General features: G+C 42.8%; 1 protein-coding gene across 2 annotated transcripts in view; it reads right to left on the bottom strand.

Annotated features, from left to right (window-relative positions):
• GPC4 (glypican 4) overlaps positions 1–17,416 on the bottom strand; it is a 105,448-nt gene that overhangs the window by 24,243 nt on the left and 63,789 nt on the right. For both annotated transcript variants that reach the window (XM_027609320.2, XM_027609321.2), the window contains exon 2: positions 9,778–9,936. In XM_027609320.2, coding sequence (XP_027465121.1) covers positions 9,778–9,936 — 159 coding nt within the window. The remainder of the gene's footprint in view (positions 1–9,777; positions 9,937–17,416) is intronic.

Below are 17,416 nucleotides of genomic sequence, written 5' to 3'. Positions count from 1 at the left end.
CATGGCTTTATGTTTACCAGAGATTTTTAAAGCACCTATAAAATCCTTAATCCTTCATTTCATATAGCAAGTTCTAAAATATTCATCTCCTTCGCCTATGGAAGTCAAGAGAACAAAAGCCAAGGGACCTGGAGGACCCAAACTCCCTTCTCTTTAGACTTATTCTTACTGACCCTGTTAAATGGGACCATTCGAACTATGCCTTTTGCCTCAGAGACCTTGTAAGGATGGCAGACATAATTTAAATTCCAAAATCCATACCAGTTAGGTCCAATATCAACCAAAGCATAACAATTTGCTGTAAGGAGAAAAAAGGAGAAGGGGGGGAGCTCTTACGTCTGCTCCTCCTATCAAACTAGCAGCTTTCACACGTGCATGTGTAACTCTTTTGCATCCCCACTCCTCCCTTTCTTCCTAGGACACTTCCTTCTCAATGAGGAATAGAGCAAAATTAGACATTCGGGCCCCAGTCCTGGTCCCCGGCCCTCAGTAGCAACTTCACTCATCACTGTAATGTTCATCTTCACTTTCTCCCCCATTATTCAGAATCCAGGATCAGGGTCTGATCTTAACTGCTAAAGAGAAACTGTACAGGCCCGAGACAGCTGGCAATCATTCCTCCTTAATCATTATGCCTGAAGCCAATTATAAGACACTCGGTGGCTAAGAGAGGACCAGCCAGAGCAGTGTAACCCAGGATTCCGCAGCGATCAGAAGCTTAAGTTAATGGGGAAATTAGATCTCCCTTGTGACAATTGCTTGTACTCATGGAAAATGCTGGGCAGGGAGTCTGTTTCAAGTGATGCTACAGGTGTCTGAAAGAGTCAAAGAGGTGATCAGGGTTTATTTCTCCTTCAGCTTTCAATTTGGAGGTTTAAGTGTTTACGTTCTAAGGATCAAGCAACTGCTACTCCCAGTGCTCGTGGATGAGCACGGAACACAGGGGTGGAAACAAGCACTGTAACATGCTACGTACCTAAACTGGAGTGATACAGTGGGGAAAGCACGGGATCCCTCACTTATGAGCAGTGTGACCTTGAATGGAGAGAAGATCTCACCTGATTTTCTTTGGCCTCATCCATAACATGATGCTGTTACTGCTCACCTCATATGGATAATGCCCAGCACGCCAGAGATGCTCAATAAATGGACACTACTTGTAATTGGTGAAGGGTTCTTATGGTCACCTTTAGGGTTTCTTCCTATCTACAGTCACTTTAAAAATCTCTTAAGGCTTGTTTTTATCTTTCCTGGCAGAGTCGAATATTATCCAGCTCGGGGAACATAAATGAAGCCAAAGCTGATGGAGGTCAGTTAAGAAGACCCAAGGCCTTATAAAACTGGGAGCAATTTAGTCAAAGGAAATGCTTAATGGCTCTGGCTTCCAATGCTGTGAAATGTCCCAGACATCTACAAGGGTGGGAGCGACCACTGAGTGAAAGACACCGAATGGAGAAACCTCAACCCATGGAAGAGGTGTATCACACACCTCACGCATATATAAACACAGATCAGGGATTAAGCAAAGAATCGGGGAAAGGAAAATTAAGAATGAAGCGGCAGGTCAACCCCCAACCCTCCCCACGCATTTCACCGCTCAGTCCGAGGGCTGAGCTAGGGGACTGAAAGTATCTGCCAGCTCTAAAATGGATTATGCGGAAGTCAGGAGTATCAGTTTAACATGGGAACAGCTAGAATGAGAGGTCGCCTTTTCCATATAAAAGTTTTCTATGCAAATATCCTGTCTTTTAAAAGAACGAAGAAGAACATCATGTTCTTCTATCCCCAGCCACTTGTCTCGCATCAAATAAACATTCAAAATTCTTGAAACAGGTCAAAAGGCCCCAGTTCTGCTATTAAACGCCATTAGTTACTCCATTATAAACAATCGACTGGCTATCGACGAATGAGCCAGAAAACATTCTAGAACTAACCCACGACCCTGAGAGACTGGAAGCCCTTTCTATTCAATCCACTTGGCTGCGTGTTATAAATTACCACCTTGTCTTCATATTATTAGGAAGCTGCCTTTTACGCTGAAGGATTAATTTCCTCTTTACTGTAAAGGCTGAACTTCGCAGCCCTGGCATGGTGTGCGAACAGTAAGTTACCACCTCAACAAAACTCCTGAGAAAAGAAGCCTCCTTCTAAGTGCTACAAATCATACTTTTCTCACTGTTAAGAAAATTCGAAGAGTTCTATTCACCCCTTCACCAGAGATCAACGCATTTAATCAAGAACGGCTAACATAAGCACCTGTGAATGGAAGAGAAAAAGGAAAAACGAAACGGAAACTTTGGTCTCTGACGATCTCCTCCCTCTGTCTTGCTTTTTCAGTAACGTCTGCTTGAGTTTTCAGCAGGCACTTTCCTCCATCTCGGCATAATCTTACTTCTTAAAAGTGCCTGCTATGGCACGATGTACTGAAAGGACACGTACTTGATGAATGTTCATCAACTGACAGCACATCAACAGACCTCCCCTAGGATGACGGGGCAACGGCCAACTGCAGCCCTTACTAGGAGCTGTGAACATACGAAACGGTGCTAGGGAGCTTGCCAAAGTAGGCATGGCTCTTTTTCTGCAAGGTTAATTTTCTTAGTTAATCCATTTTGAAAGCTAAAGCTCCTTATGTTATCTCTCATGGCCCCTGCCTCGTGCTACTGTAGCTAGAGACATGGGCTAAAGACTGTAAGCCTTCTACTAGACCCCATTCCATCCATACGAAGGGTAACACCCAGTACCAGCTAAGCCAATTCCCTTTAACACACACATTCCTTCTCATTCAAGTGCTCAGAGGAGGCTGAGGGGATGTTTGGGGAAGCCAGGAGGCTGGAGAAGCCACCCAAGGGTTCCATATACTAACCTGTAGGTGGATCTACTCTATGGCCTCACATACAAACCTTGTAATATGGTCTAGGTGCTCACAACCTATTATCAAGAGAAAAATCAGGACACAAAGTAAAAATAATCTGTTATGTTCCAATTCGCATCTACCTGCACAAAAAAAGATGAGGCAAATACAGTGTTGATGTAAATACAATGGGTGTTAGGGACCTGGGGTAATCTTTTTCAATAGATGTTTCTCAATTTTGTTCGCCCAAATTTTTCAGTGACATTTTATAACCAGAAAAATACTGTACCTTCACATATTCAAAGAGTACTTTATTTCCCTTATTCTACTCATTTAATTGCTGGAGGTTTCCATGCATTTTTCTGTCTACAAATGGTCTATAGTGACCACTGTGATACTTTAAGGGGAAAAAACCCAAATATTTTCTTAAAATGCCACCAAAGCATTTTTCATGAAAAAATACAATTTTTTTCCTATCAAGTATCCCCTTCAAATTGTAGCAACTTAAAAAGTATGACAAGATATGAAGAAAATAGAAACAAGTTGCCGATAACCCCACTTCTAAAAGACAGCAACAATGGTTTATCAAATTCTCTTCTTCCTATGAAGATACGTATTGTTACAGGCTTGAGATCGTAACATATCTGTACCCTGTTCTTGGGTATGTTTAGCCTTTCCTATGTGATTAAAGATCCTTCAGAAACCTCAACGGTAACAACTGCATATATAGGACACCATGTGGACAGACCAGAGTCATCGTGGGACATTTAGACCATTTTCCTATTTGTCATTATTGTACGTAATGCTGTGATGAACACCCTTGTACAGACATCTTTCTTTCCTTGAAATACCTAAAAGTAGAATGACTAAATCAAAGGGTATGAATGTTTTCAAGACTTCTGACACACTGACCTCTAGAAAAGGTGTGCCCACGTAACACTCTCTCTGAGTCATATTTTTTACAAGAGTTTCAATGGCTTTGCCAATTCTTTCAAGGGGAGAGGGGATGGAGCTGGGCAGGGACAATAAACAAGAAAAGGCCTGGCTGGCTTGAGAATTCCCCCAGTCAATCAGTTGGGAGGCAGTGCTAGATCAAATACGCCCTTTTCTTTGCCTGGACAGACAGACACATAGAAGGAGGCTGGGCAGAGAGGAACAACAGTGTTCTCCACTCCCAGGCTCAAAGTGCAATGAACCAACAAAGTAGATAAAAGCCGTTCAGCTGAAGCTCTTCCATTTTATTTATTTGCCTCCAAACAGATCAGCTGCTTCTTGCTGATGCCGTGACTTCTTAAGAAGTCAAAGCTAACAGCAGAGGCCCACAGCGCTGGTGCTCCGGGCTCGGGGCGCCCTGCAAGTTGCACAAGCATTTCCAATCCGACGAGATAGCCAATGCTAGAGCCACGATTGGTCACACTTCGGATAACAACTCAAAAGGCAGAAAACCTTTGTCAATACAGAAATGCATGTGTTTTGTCTGAGCTCTTGATTTGATTACAGTAAAGCTGCCAGTGGCTTTTTTTCATCAAGGTTCACAGAGAGATTATGAAAGAGTTAGCAAAAATGCCCGGCATTTTAGTCCCCTTCACATGGAAGGAAAAGAAAATAGAATTGGAAAGAAAAGAGGAGTAGTGCCTTCCAACGAAATCAAAGACCCTTAGCATAAGGATCTGGAAAGAGTGTGACATTCACAGGATGGCCAGAAGGCCTCACCTCTCTATCCAGTTCCGAGCTAAGCATCCCGTGAAATGCTGTCCACTGACTGCACTACAGCAAAGGTTTAAGAAAGCAACACATTTTTTTTAAACGTCTGAATGGATCAAATCTGAGGTGAAGATTAAAAAAGCAAGCCCTAGGATGTTCTACATTCTACCACATGTTCATTTTGGAGGATATTTAAGACTTTTTTTTTTTTTTATAAACGTAAAAACCTCCCCAGGGGGGTCTTGAGTCAGTCAATATGGACGTGCGAAGGATAAGACCATGTAGTTGAAAAAATAGTGGAGGTCAGAGGTCAGGAAAATTCCAGAAATTTCAGCTTAGCTAATGGCCATGAAGCCTAGTCAGACGCATTTGCCTTTTAAGGTGAGTGGCCAGCTTCCTCCCACTGAGGTCACTGCTTTCATGGGCCTGTGAATGCAAATGCTGTCAACTCCCCGCGCCTCTACGCGGGTTTTCCGACTGGCCTAATGAAGGGATGGCCCGTGTGAACTCTGGGAAATTTCCAGTCAGTGATTAAAACACAGATCTGGCTAAATCTGTAGAGTGCGACGCGTCCTGCCTTTGTGAAATGATAGAAAACAAGGGGGCTTGAGGGCTTAAGGGAAGGGTGGCCACTTTGATTTACACTTGGCCTGTGCAGATAGACGGGACAATTATTTCTTTTATGTGCGTTTTAAGCTAATTCAGAAAATTTCTACTATTATTCGAGTTAACAAGCTTCAGGCTCATGGGAGGGTTTTCAAAGACCTGGGGAAAGTAGTGGAGTTAAGAAATGATAGCAGGAAAATAGAGGGTACCAGACAGGCGGCTAATTAACATCTTGTAAGACCTTTCACTAAAGCAGCTGGTCTAGTCACATGTTTAGAAGATTCACAGAATTTTTAGAACTGAAAGGGTCTTTAGAGAGCATCTAGCTCAACCCCCTCATTTTATGGATGGGAAAACTGAGACCCAGTTAATTGCCCCAGGTCACAGTGGGTTCACAACAGAACCAGGCTGACAATTCAATGCGCTCTGCCCCTGAAGTTACTACATTTGTTCCCTAACACGAGGAATTAACACAGAGTTTTTGCAATGGACTAGCCTCAGACAGCTCTATTTCCTTAAGATTTCTTTAACATGCAAACCGTTTGATTCGGGAAGTTAAGCAAAAATGTATTTTCATACTTGTTACATCATTTTTACTATGTGATTCAGAGATATATTTAACGTGGCAGCTCTAATCTTCTTAATCTATTTGGGTTGTTTGATTGAACCATGCTTCTTTTAAAAACAACTAGTCTCTCACAAAATGCGACGTTTTGGGGTGGGCCTTTATGTTGTGGTCCCAAAACACGGATTATGCCCCACTTCTATTATTTCTATTCCTTTGCCTGGCGATTCTTTCAAAGCCCCCTGAACTGAGCATCTGATTAGCATATTCATGAGACAACCGATTCAGCTATGTTAATTAGCAGTTCTACTTCAAAAAAAAAAAAAAAAAAAAAATTTGTTGCTCCCCCCAGAACTCACCAAGAGGGGGAGCAGCTAGCTCTACCACTCTCACTTCCTGGCTCTAGGTCTCCAGCCTAGGGCAGGGCATTTCTGGTTTGGAGCATCCCCAGTTAGAGAGTGGATAAGGGAGACTACAGTGTAGAAAAATAAAGAAGTGAGACCTTACACTCAGACATACAAGTTTAAAATAGGAGAACCCTGAGAATTTTGGTGGGGAGGGGTACTGCCTAAGGAAGTGTACTTCTGTACTTTACCCAGGTCTGAAAAACACACACATGCACACAGTTCACAACTTAAAAATGGATTTACAGACTGTATAATCTCTTTAGATGGGCAAACAGTAAAAAATTAAACGTGTGCAAAAATTAAACAGGTAGAGCAAAAAAAAAAGCCTTTAGAGATAAGGGAACTGGCCCCGAAACGCCACAACTGGCACTTGAACTCTGGAGCTCCTCGAGGAGGAAGGAGAGAAATTCGAGGCAATGGGATGGTTTCTAGTTAAAGAAGGCTGACCCACTAAAAGCCTATGAACCTTATTTTTGTTGGAAAGTTTCTAAGAGGGGCACCTAGGTGGCTCGGTCGGTTAGGTTAAGTGTCTGCCTTCGGCTCAGGTCACGACCTCAGGGTCCTGGGATCCAGCGGCTTCTCCCTCTCCCTCTGCCCCTCCCCTCCCCCACCGCTTGTGTGTGCGTGCTCTAATAAATAAATAATCTTTAAAAAAATAATTTTAGGGGCGCCTGGGTGGCTCAGTCGTTGGGCGTCTGCCTTCAGCTCAGGTCATGATTCCAGGGTCCTGGGATGGAGCCCCGCATCGGGCTCCCTGCCCGGCGGGAAGCCTGCTTCTCCCTCTCCCACTCCCCCTGCTTGTGCTCCCTCTCTCGCGGTCTCTCTCTGTCAAATAAATAAAATCTTAAAAAAAATTTATAACAAGTTAGTTGTTCTGGCCTTAGAAAGAGGCACTATCTCATAAACAGAACTTAAGTTTTGATGGTACAGGCAGATGCCTGGGCTCAGGGTCACCACTTTAAATTTATACCGTAAGCTTAAAGATGGCAAAAGATGCTCCTTTGAAGTTGCCTGACCTTGTGGGCTTCCACGTGTCCCTCTCCTATTTCCTCATGACTTGTCAGCCTTCCTCCTGCTACCTGGCCGCCCCAGCTTGGTTGGCCAGTGGCCATCTTGCTGCTCGGCCCAACCTCCTTTCATTCACATCAATTAGCTCGAGCTTGTCCTTTATAATGGCCTGGAAAATTCTTTGACCAAGCACCCTGCCCTTGGATTTCCGAGCATCAAGACAGCCCCTATACAATTTCACTCAACTTTCTCTTTAGGCCTGAGGAGAGCTAGCGGGTCCTGCCATCCTTAAAAATCAGTCAACAAACGCAGCACCCACTTGAGGACTGTGGTTTGCTGGATACCAGTCAACTGAGGTTTTACCATACAAAAGCATTTAATTCTCTCAGAAAACCTAGTCTGGAGGAAATAGGCAACGTATCCCAGCTCTGTTTTGATCTCCAGACCAAACACATTTCAACTACTACTCCTTCAAAGGAAATTTAATCTGTGCTCACTACCTTTATTGACTATGCCATATTTTAATTTGAAGTCAGAAGAAACAAACTAAAGTTTCATAATCATTTTTCATCACCAGTTTTGAAATTGATAAAGAAACAGTGTTAACACATTTATTGAATGTGCAACCTGGTAGGAAAAGGTCAGAGAAACTGTTTTTCCGTCCTTTTAAAAAAAAAACATATGTTAACACTTACTGATAGTGTTTCTCTGTATGGCTTTTTAAAAATTACACACTGGAATCATACGAGTAATGCTATAAAACCATGGGGAGTGAGAAGGGGAAAGAATGGCTAAAGCGGCAGGCCTGTAGGCACGAGGTCCCTAATGTCCGTGGGCCCCAAACCAGAAGGAGGCATGTCCAACAGGAAATGGGGCGACGTGGAGGTGGCAGAACTTGAAAACAGCTTTATCGCCACTCTGTCATGCTACCAACAGGCTAGCCTTTTGTAAAGAGCAGGACTTTTCCCCTTCTAAATGCCCTTATTAAACCCCAAGGGGTCAATTTTATGGATCAGCATCTCAAGTTTCCAAAGATGGCCATCTGATTATCTAAGTATTCTACTCAAAGCAAAAGAAAATGCTAAGATTACAGTCTTGAATGAGAAATGCCAGAGTGAAGTGAATACCAGTCTTTTCAATAATCACCCTAACAGTTTAGGGACCAAGAGAGACAGAGGTGGCCTAATGATGTCTTTTGACAATAACACCCATCTTCACAAGGTGTTAACATGTTGTTAAGTACTCTTTATAGTTACAGCATGTGTGTGGGGGTGTGTGTGGACTAATAAACAGGATATATGGATATATAAAACATTTTCATCCATCCAGGAAAAGGAGGAGATAAAATCAAGACAGAACACAATTTTGCACAGTAACTGGTGGCAAAATGGGTATGATAAATGACATGCTACATAGAGAAAACTTTAATTCAACTCATTACAAATTAAATATGCTCTCATGGTCTAACCTGGGAACCTAACACTTATTAAATCAGTTATAAGTTTCAAATACCAAATCTCAAAAGCCAACATTCGAAATACAACCTGTTCTTTAGCTGGGGACTGCCTTATCAGCTATATAAATCTAATTTAGTCCAACTTCTCACCATGGTAACAAGCCCTTTGCAGAAATACTCAAAGACATTTCACATCTTGAAAATTTGCCTTGTACTTCTTCACCACACATAATGTCAAGAAAAGCATGCTTCAAAGGTACTATGTAATTAGAATGGCCTTTAAAACAGGCACAAAGGAAATCATTCCTATTAAAATTAAATCTACTTCATAACAATCTTCAAACTGAGTGAAGAGCACCAGAGAAGAGAATCCTGAGGTGTTTTGGACCCCATAGTCTATAGTTTTTAAAGTCTATTATCTGTAACATTGCTTCAGATATGATTGAAGTGCCTCTCGTTCGGCTCATATTGGCTATTTCTTCACTATTAAAAGACAGCGTGCATATGAGAATTCATGTTTGGCACAGGGGACTGAAATGAGTTTGGTCGTGGCTTCACACGGACAGATGACGCCAAAGTGCCAGCTAAGGGATGAAGCCCAGCTTAACAACAATTATAAATATAGTAGCTACTTCTGGGTCATTGCTGCATGCAAACTCAAGAGCTGAGTTTTAATCCTATCTATGTTCTACAAGGCTTCTAGGAATTCTAGTTGTCTCTGGGAAATCCAGTTTGAAATTTAATATGAAGTCCAGCATCTGCAGAATCTCTATGCTTATGCTAAGTTTTCAGATGCCTGCTTTTTATTAGGGAGATTTTTTTTTAAGTGACTTACGTCAACAACACTATTTTGTGTTCACCCAAGAAAATAAATGAAAGCCTTTAAATTAAACTACTTCAATCTCTTTTTTGGCTTCTTGCGACCATATTTCCATAATGCCTACCATACAGATTCTAGTGCATCCAGAAGGATCCCAGCAATGAAGCTGGAAGGCAAACTTGCCCTTAGGTTCCAACAAGGAGAATGTGTTGGGAAGAGACAGAGGAGCTCTGAAAAAGCAATCGTAGAAACTGAACTGTCCCCACCTCTAAAACAGGACTTGCATAAAAGGTGTCAAACAAATTCAAGAACAAAGCACATAATGACGCTTACTTGGACCAAAGTTCCCATACCTACCGTCAAACTTCTTATAACGGGAAGCAAAGATGGCCTGCAAGTGATTGCACTGTTCGCTGACCACACTTTTGAAATCATCTTTACTTTGCAGGCTATATTTCTCCTCCATCTCCTGAGAGCAGCAGGTATAGCCCTGGGGACAGATCTTCAAATGATCACCTGGAAGATAAAATTGTAGGACCATCAATCTCCATCATCATTCATCAAGTCCAAGAGGGAAGAGTTTGGCTTAAGTGCACACACTCTGCTGCATTTCCACCGGCAAGGTTCCCGCAAAAGCCTAGACATCGTGTGTATCTGAAGTGTTTTACTAAAACTAAAAACATCAAGGCAGCGGGCAGGCTCAGTTGGGTAGAGCATGCAACTCCTGATCTCAGGGTCGTGCGTTCGAGCCCCATGTGGCGGGGATATGTAAACCAAAAACATCCATTCCCTTATGGGACAGCTAAACTAAGAAAGCCACTTACAAAATACAAAAGGACGTTCGAACCAAGAAGATTGTTACAGCACAGGAAATCGGTGTGGCCAATAAACAGAATCATTTAAGATCAACCCAAGGCTTTTTTTTTTTTTTCTTTTTAAATAAATTATTCCAGGTTCTATGCTTAATACTGTACAAGTCATATAAGTGAGACATAAGTTTTTCTAGCTTTTGGGAGTTTACATTCCAAGAGAAGGTACGCTTAATGAAGAATGATTTATAAAATACAGGACAGGGACGCCTGGGTGGCTCAGTTGGTTAAGGGTCTGCCTTCAGCTCAGGTCATCATCTCGGGGTCCTCAGATCGAGCTCCCTGCTTTAGGAGTCTGCTTCTCCCTCCCACTCTCCCTCTGTGCTTCCCCTCCCCTCTAATAAAATAGAAAATAAAATAAAATACATGACAGCCAAAGACTGAGCAAACACACCAGCAGTAGTTTTACTGTGGGGAAGCAAAGGGGTAAGTGGATTTCAAGGGGTTGCTGGCCAAGGGGAAACAATGGGAGTTCACGCTGGATAATTTCAGGCTATGAGAAGTCACAAAGCGTAATGGAAAATGATCCTCAAATTTCAGATTTTCTCATCCAGCATCTCCTGTGCAGTTGTCAGACACTATTTGACCTCATAATACCAGGATATGTAGCCACTGATCCCAATATAGACTAATGGCTTCCAATAAATGTCATCTTCAGGCAGTGATGTAGTCCTAGGAGTCAAGAGAAGTGCCATAAGATGCATCACTCCACAGCCGCTCTACCCACAAGGTATCTCCCTCCCTCTACACCGACTATATTCTGCTTGTGGTTAGGACAGGAAGGTTTGGAGAGTTTTGTTTTGTTTTGTTTTTAAGATTTTATTTATTTATTTGACAGAGAGAGACACAGCGAGAGAGGGAACACAAGCAGGGGGAGTGGGAGAGGGAGAAGCAGGCTTCCCGTGGAGCAGGGAGCCTGATGCAGGGCTTGATCCCAGGACGCTGGGATCATGACCTGAGCTGAAGGCAGACGCTTAAGGACTGAGCCACCCAGGCACCCCTGGAGAGCCTTTTTTTTTTTTTTTTTTTTTTTTACTAGGTCCCAAAGTTCACCCACACCTTGTTCCTCCTGGCACAGAACACAACTGCGTTTGCAGAGACCATACCTCTCCCTCATAATGACCAAGAGATGTGGTGCCACTGAAAACTGCACCCCAAAAGTTATTACCCCTTGAGTCACACCACTATTAACTGGTGTGATCCGATTTTTACAGATGTTTACAAGGATTCACTGCCACTTTTCCTTCTGCTATTACCATCCATGTTCCACATAAGACGAGGGGTCTAAAAACAAATCAAGGATCTCGGGAACTCAGGAATTAAGTATGTTGAAGACATATGCACCTGTCAACCATAAGTGTAAACAATAAATAAAGGGTTGGAGAATGATGAGCCAGTCAAACACCACCAATTACAGGAAATGAACTGGCTGGGCCATGAGCCGGCCATTGCTGCTTCTTGGCTGAGTGTGCTTAGTAGAAGAATAATCTTGACCTAAGATAGATACTGCAGTGGCCTTGGAGAGGTGGGGTACTGCAGATAAAATGGACTTAAGCAACTTAATTTGACTAAACTGGATCGTCCACAGCATGTACACAAATATTACATAATCATATGAATGCCCGATCATTCTTCCTTCCCAGCAATTGAAAAGTAGGGAGAATGTTACTGCCACACAAAAGGGGGGGGGGTACAGTAATCAAGGACTATTTAGGAAAGGGGGGAGGGGAAAAATCTTCAAACGACTTCCTCATCCAGAAACTGCTAAACGTTTCTTTTGGCATCTTTGAAACCCTTGGTCAACAGATCAATCTAACCAAAAAAGAAAAAAAAAAAAAGGTGGAGGGGAGGGTAAGACTGTGTCTAAGAATTTAGGAGCTGTGAAGCTGCAGAGTATCTTAGATCTCATTAGCCAAAGAAGGTTGCTAAGGCTCAATTTTCTGCAAACACCTTTGTTACAACCAAAAACAAAACTCCCTCTTCACTGGCTTAACAAGTTCACAGCAGGCCTTTGGTACTGAGACACATAATTAACGGAGAGATATCCAGTAGTCTCCAGGTTTCAGGGTTGAGGATTTCCCCCAATATGGTCTTAACATATGAAATGATACGAAGAACCCCAACTAGGACAGTACTTGCTGTACTGTATTAAATAATCCATCACACTCACACCCCACATAGAAAATTAATTGGAATGCTCAGAGTAAGAGCTTAAGACATGCAGGGCTATTTAAATGAATTATAAGACGGGAGCAGCTACTTTTTAAGATCGTCACAGGCTAAAATTCATCACATGCTGGTTTTCAAATGCCTGCTAAGATTCCACTGGGGTATGCACTGAATTTCCAAGGCCAAACAATGCATGAGTTTGGAAGATAATCTACATTCACCAAATCTTAACAGGGTTCACACATATAATAAACCAAGGGGCCACTTAATGGATGCTATCAAAATAAGTTTCTAAATTCAAGGAAAAACACACCTTTTTCCCACCCCCAATGCATACACACACACACACACACACAACCTGAAGCCAGAAAATTCTGAGACAGCAGGAAAGAGTAATTTTCTGTACTTAAGAAGGTGCTAGACATTGAGGGGTATAAAATGACCCACAGGAATTTTACACTAAGGAGACACCTTTCAAAAATGGGTAACGGCAATAAAAGTTACCAGTAACCTGCCAAATGCAGAGAGTGCCATTTCCACTCACATACATATACACTAGAGCATCTAAAAGGCCCAGTGTGTCAGGACGCCTGCGTGGCTCAGTTGGTTGGGCGGCCGACTCTTGATTTCAGCTCACATCATCATCTCGGGCCCATGGGATTAAGCCCCACATCAGGCTCTGCGCTCCGCACAGTGTCTGCTTGTCCCTCTCCCTCTCCCCACTTGTGCGCATGCTCTCTCTCACAAAATAATAAAAATCTTTAAATAAATAAAAAATAAATAGTCCAGCACAGCCAGTGTACTCTGCCCGTTTCATGGCCATCAGGGACCCTTAGCAGGGCCTTCTGGAGACCAGCTTATACCAGAACACTGGAGTACATATTTGTTTTGGCAATACCTAATAAAAGAGAGTCCACTTTCATTTTAGAGAGGTCTTTCCAGGAAGACTTTGTCTGATGGTAAAAGGCTCACCTTGTGTAAAGGACAACAACAGGGTAGACACTTGGCTAATGCTTCTGCCGTCAAAGTCGTCTTCCTCTCTGTTCCAAGAAGCCTACTCCAACAGGCCACTTTGCCCACGTAGCCTGGAATGCACCACTTATTCTGTCCGCATTTCTAAAAGGCATTACTTGAAAACATAATCTGACATCCTTGCCCAAAGCCCTGCCTGAGACACACGCAGTCCAAGACACACTTGTGAAGTAAATCCCAAGACATGCATACGCTACTGGGGGGCTCAGTGCCGTAACCAGTTTCGGCTGATGGGAAATATGGGGGGGGCAGTCTTGGTGCGTTTGAAAATGGAATCAGAGCTTAGCATTCTGGTAAGAACTCGAACAACTCATTTGGTTTTTAAAACTTAGAAGTGTCTGGGTAGCACAGTCGGTTAAGCATCCCACTCTTGGTTTCAGCTCGGGTTGTGATCTTGAGGTTGTGGGATCAAGCCCCGTCTCAGGCTTCATGCTCAGAGTCTGCTTGAGATTCTCTCTCTCTCCCTCTGCCCTTACCCACCCCCCCAAATACTAGTTCACTCTAAAAGAAATAAATAAATAAAATTTGACTATTTCTAGGGCACCTGGCTGGCTCAGTCAGAAGAGCACTCTTGATCTTGAACTTGCATATTTCTACTTTAAGTACCCAAAATGGTTTATATTAAAAGGGCACACGTATTATTTGAAAGACATTCTCTTTGCGACTGCTCCTAAAATACTGTGTCTGAATGAGAAATGCCTTTTCTTTCTGGAGATCTCCTTTCTAAACCTGGTGATCCTTTCTCATTTAGGAAAGAAGGAGCAATGTCTCCTTCGGCCTGAGTGAGCAAGCACTGGAACAAGAGGACCTGATACGGGGACAGGTGGGCAGACAGTGCAGGGCTAAGTACTAGGCATGTGCCTTTTTTTTTTTTTTTTTTAAGGACCCTAGGTAATTCTGCTACATACACTTCCATAAGAATTAGTACTTGAAACGCTTTAGTGGACCGACAGAAGAGCTGGGAATAGTCGTGAACCAGTTAGTCCAATGGCTCAGGTGAACAGCAGGTCATGATCTACGACTATTCTCTGCTTCCTCTCTCTCCCCAGCTCAACCTTCTCCTTCCAATGACCCTTGCTGGGTGCAGGCTTCTCTCCGTGTATCTCCTCCTGGCTACTTTCACGCCTTTCCTCCCCCCGACTGTTCTTCATCACCCTCCTCCACAGCTTCGGACTGCACCGAATAGGAACCTGGAGGCTTTTTTTTTTTTTTTAATTTGTTGTACTTATTTAGAGTTCCCTGATCTTCATTTGAAAAGCAGGTAAGTTGAATGCTTTATGGTTTTCTAAGGAAGCACCTAAATTAAGTTGCTTTTTTTGTACATGGCCCTTGATTCGTTTTTTTCTTTGTGGGTCAGTGGCCTTCTAAAGAAAAAAGGTCCCCTAGCCCTGTCCTCGGAGGCTTGGATGAGATTCAATGAAGCGTGCTTTTAAAGCTATGTCATTAAAAACAAACAAAAAAAAATCACTCGAAAGAGCCAAACTTTTTTCAATCACACCAGCTCTATGTAATTTCTCTTTAGTCTTGATATATGCCCTAGTTTTCAAAGCTGAACAAAGACAATCACAATAAATGACTACTCGATCCTGCCGAGTGTGTACTGGTCCCTTTTTGGAAGCTCTTCAAATCAATGGCTAAAGAAGTAGGCACTGAGGATGAGAAATCTATTCGATCCTTTATCAGGACTCGGTGGAAAACAATCTGTGGAAATGTGCGTTCTCGTTTTATCTTGTTCACTTCCTCTTACCAAAGGCTGGCTCTGAGGTACAAATGGGGTGCAGCGAATGTCTGTGGATTTTCGGTTGCTCGTTCTCACTTCCCCCTAGAAAGTGCTACAAATGGTGAGCAGTTCTCAGGCCAGCTCTCTGCTATGTACTATCAACTCGACTATTTTTACCTGTATCTTACAACCACTTTCTAGGGCTTTCTCAGAAAATTCATTTTGAAGTCTGACTAGATGCCAAGAAAACGTCTCTCCACTTCTGACACATTTGGGGGGAATGGTGATAAAAGAATACTCGTAGTCACCACTAAGGTGTTAGCTTCTGTATCTGTAGGAGACACTAGGAGATGCTAGTCATTAGTCCCCCCCGAGTTCTAAATGGGGCGAACAGCAGCCAGAAACCTTTCCGGGACACAGTGGTAGAGAACCCAGGCTCACCTGCACCAGCATGTGTACCACACTAAGGTAAGATGCTAATGACAGGAAAACCATCTGTGCTATCCTCCCAACTTCTGTAGGACATTCTCTGCACCCCAACTGACTTCTACCAATAAAACGACCAAGTGCCATTGGTAACTAATAGAGACACAAATTGCACCCTAAGGGTAAGGGCTGCAGTGAGGAACATTTGAGAAGAGACTGGAAAGCACTTTGTAAATTGCAAACGTAAGAAGACTGTAATTTCACATTGCTCGTTCTTGCCGAAATGGAGTGCCTCACTTGGGTTTTGAAGAAAACTTAGCTCGTTACAAGGGTGTTCAGGAAGTGAGTTTAGAAGCTTCCAAATACTTAACACGATTTGGATCTTTCATTCTGCAAGGCTAATGGTAGTCTCGGGATAAGAAGACTGATGTGGGAAGTCAGGCCCTGGGTTTGAGTCCCAGCTGGACATGATTCACTGCAGGCTCTGGGGAAAGTCGCTTACCCACTAGAGCCTTACAAAGCCCTTTGTAAACAAGGAAGCCTTCTGTAAATGTAAAAAGTGCAATGAGGAAACACAGAAAGAAAGAACATCTATTCTACCCCGATAAGCTACTGAAGTCATCCAAGAAGAGACTTTTCCGACAACTTGTACTAGCTGAAGGAAAGGGGCCGGGAGGGCCAGCACCTTCTCTCCCCTCGCTAGTTCAGGAAACTTTCTTGTTCCGGCGTGGATTTGAGAGAATTCAAGACAGCCAGACAAGAGGTGCTGAGCGGCCTGCGTGAGTGAGAGCGAACTGATGAAAACGAAACACAGACCTCTCAAGGGCTATCAAAAGCAAAGCTCCGGGAGCTTAAGGAGACACGATGATGGACTAAGATATGGTATCCTGGATGGGTCCCTGGAACAGAAAAATGACACTGGGGGAAAACACACAAAGACTTGTATGTGAATGTTTACAGCAGTATCATTCCTAATAGCCAACTGTGCATCGGCGGGGATAAGCAAAATGTGGTATATCTGTATGATGGATCATTCCGCCAGAAGGAGGAATGAACTTCTGATACGTGTTACAACATGGCTGAATCTCAAAAACAAAAACAAAACAAACACCCAAAAACTATGCTCAGTGAAAGAGCCAGCCATCAAAGTCCACACATTGTATGATTCCATTTATATGAAAGGTTCAGCATAGGTCAATTTACAGAGACAGAAAGCAGGTTGGTGGGTTGCCTAGGGGAATGGGGCGTAAGGGGAGGTTGCAGCTAAAAGGTAGGGGATTTCTTTCTGGGATGATGAAAATGTTCTAAAATTGATTTTGGTGATGAATCCACAATTCTGTGAATATTACATTAAAAGCCCTTGTACACTTTAAATGGGCAAATCATTTAGGATATGAATTATATCTCAATAAAAGCATTAGCAAAATAAAAAAAAACTAAGAATATCAGAATATCAGAACTAGATGGCGACTTCAAATAATAATGCATCCACATTGGCTTATCAATTGTGACAATGTACCACACTAAGGTAAGGTGCTAATGACAGGAAAACCATCTGTGCTATCCTCCCAACTTCTGTAAATCTGAAACTCTTCTGGATAAAAAGCTTGTTATTTTTTTAAAAAGCAAACTTCCGTTTTCAAAGGAAAAAGGGGTAAATATGTGTGTTGGGGGGGAGCTTTCATCAGGCTTTTAAAAAATATCAATGCTTGGTGTAATTTTACTAATCGGAGCTACACTAAGCTATTATTTGCTGGAGGTGGTTTCCCTAATCCCTCAA

This window comes from Zalophus californianus, chromosome X (genome assembly GCF_009762305.2).
Source record: "Zalophus californianus isolate mZalCal1 chromosome X, mZalCal1.pri.v2, whole genome shotgun sequence".
Lineage (NCBI taxonomy): Eukaryota > Metazoa > Chordata > Mammalia > Carnivora > Otariidae > Zalophus > Zalophus californianus.
The sequence above is the reverse complement of the archived record's forward strand: the minus strand, read 5'-3'. Positions and strand labels throughout refer to the sequence as shown.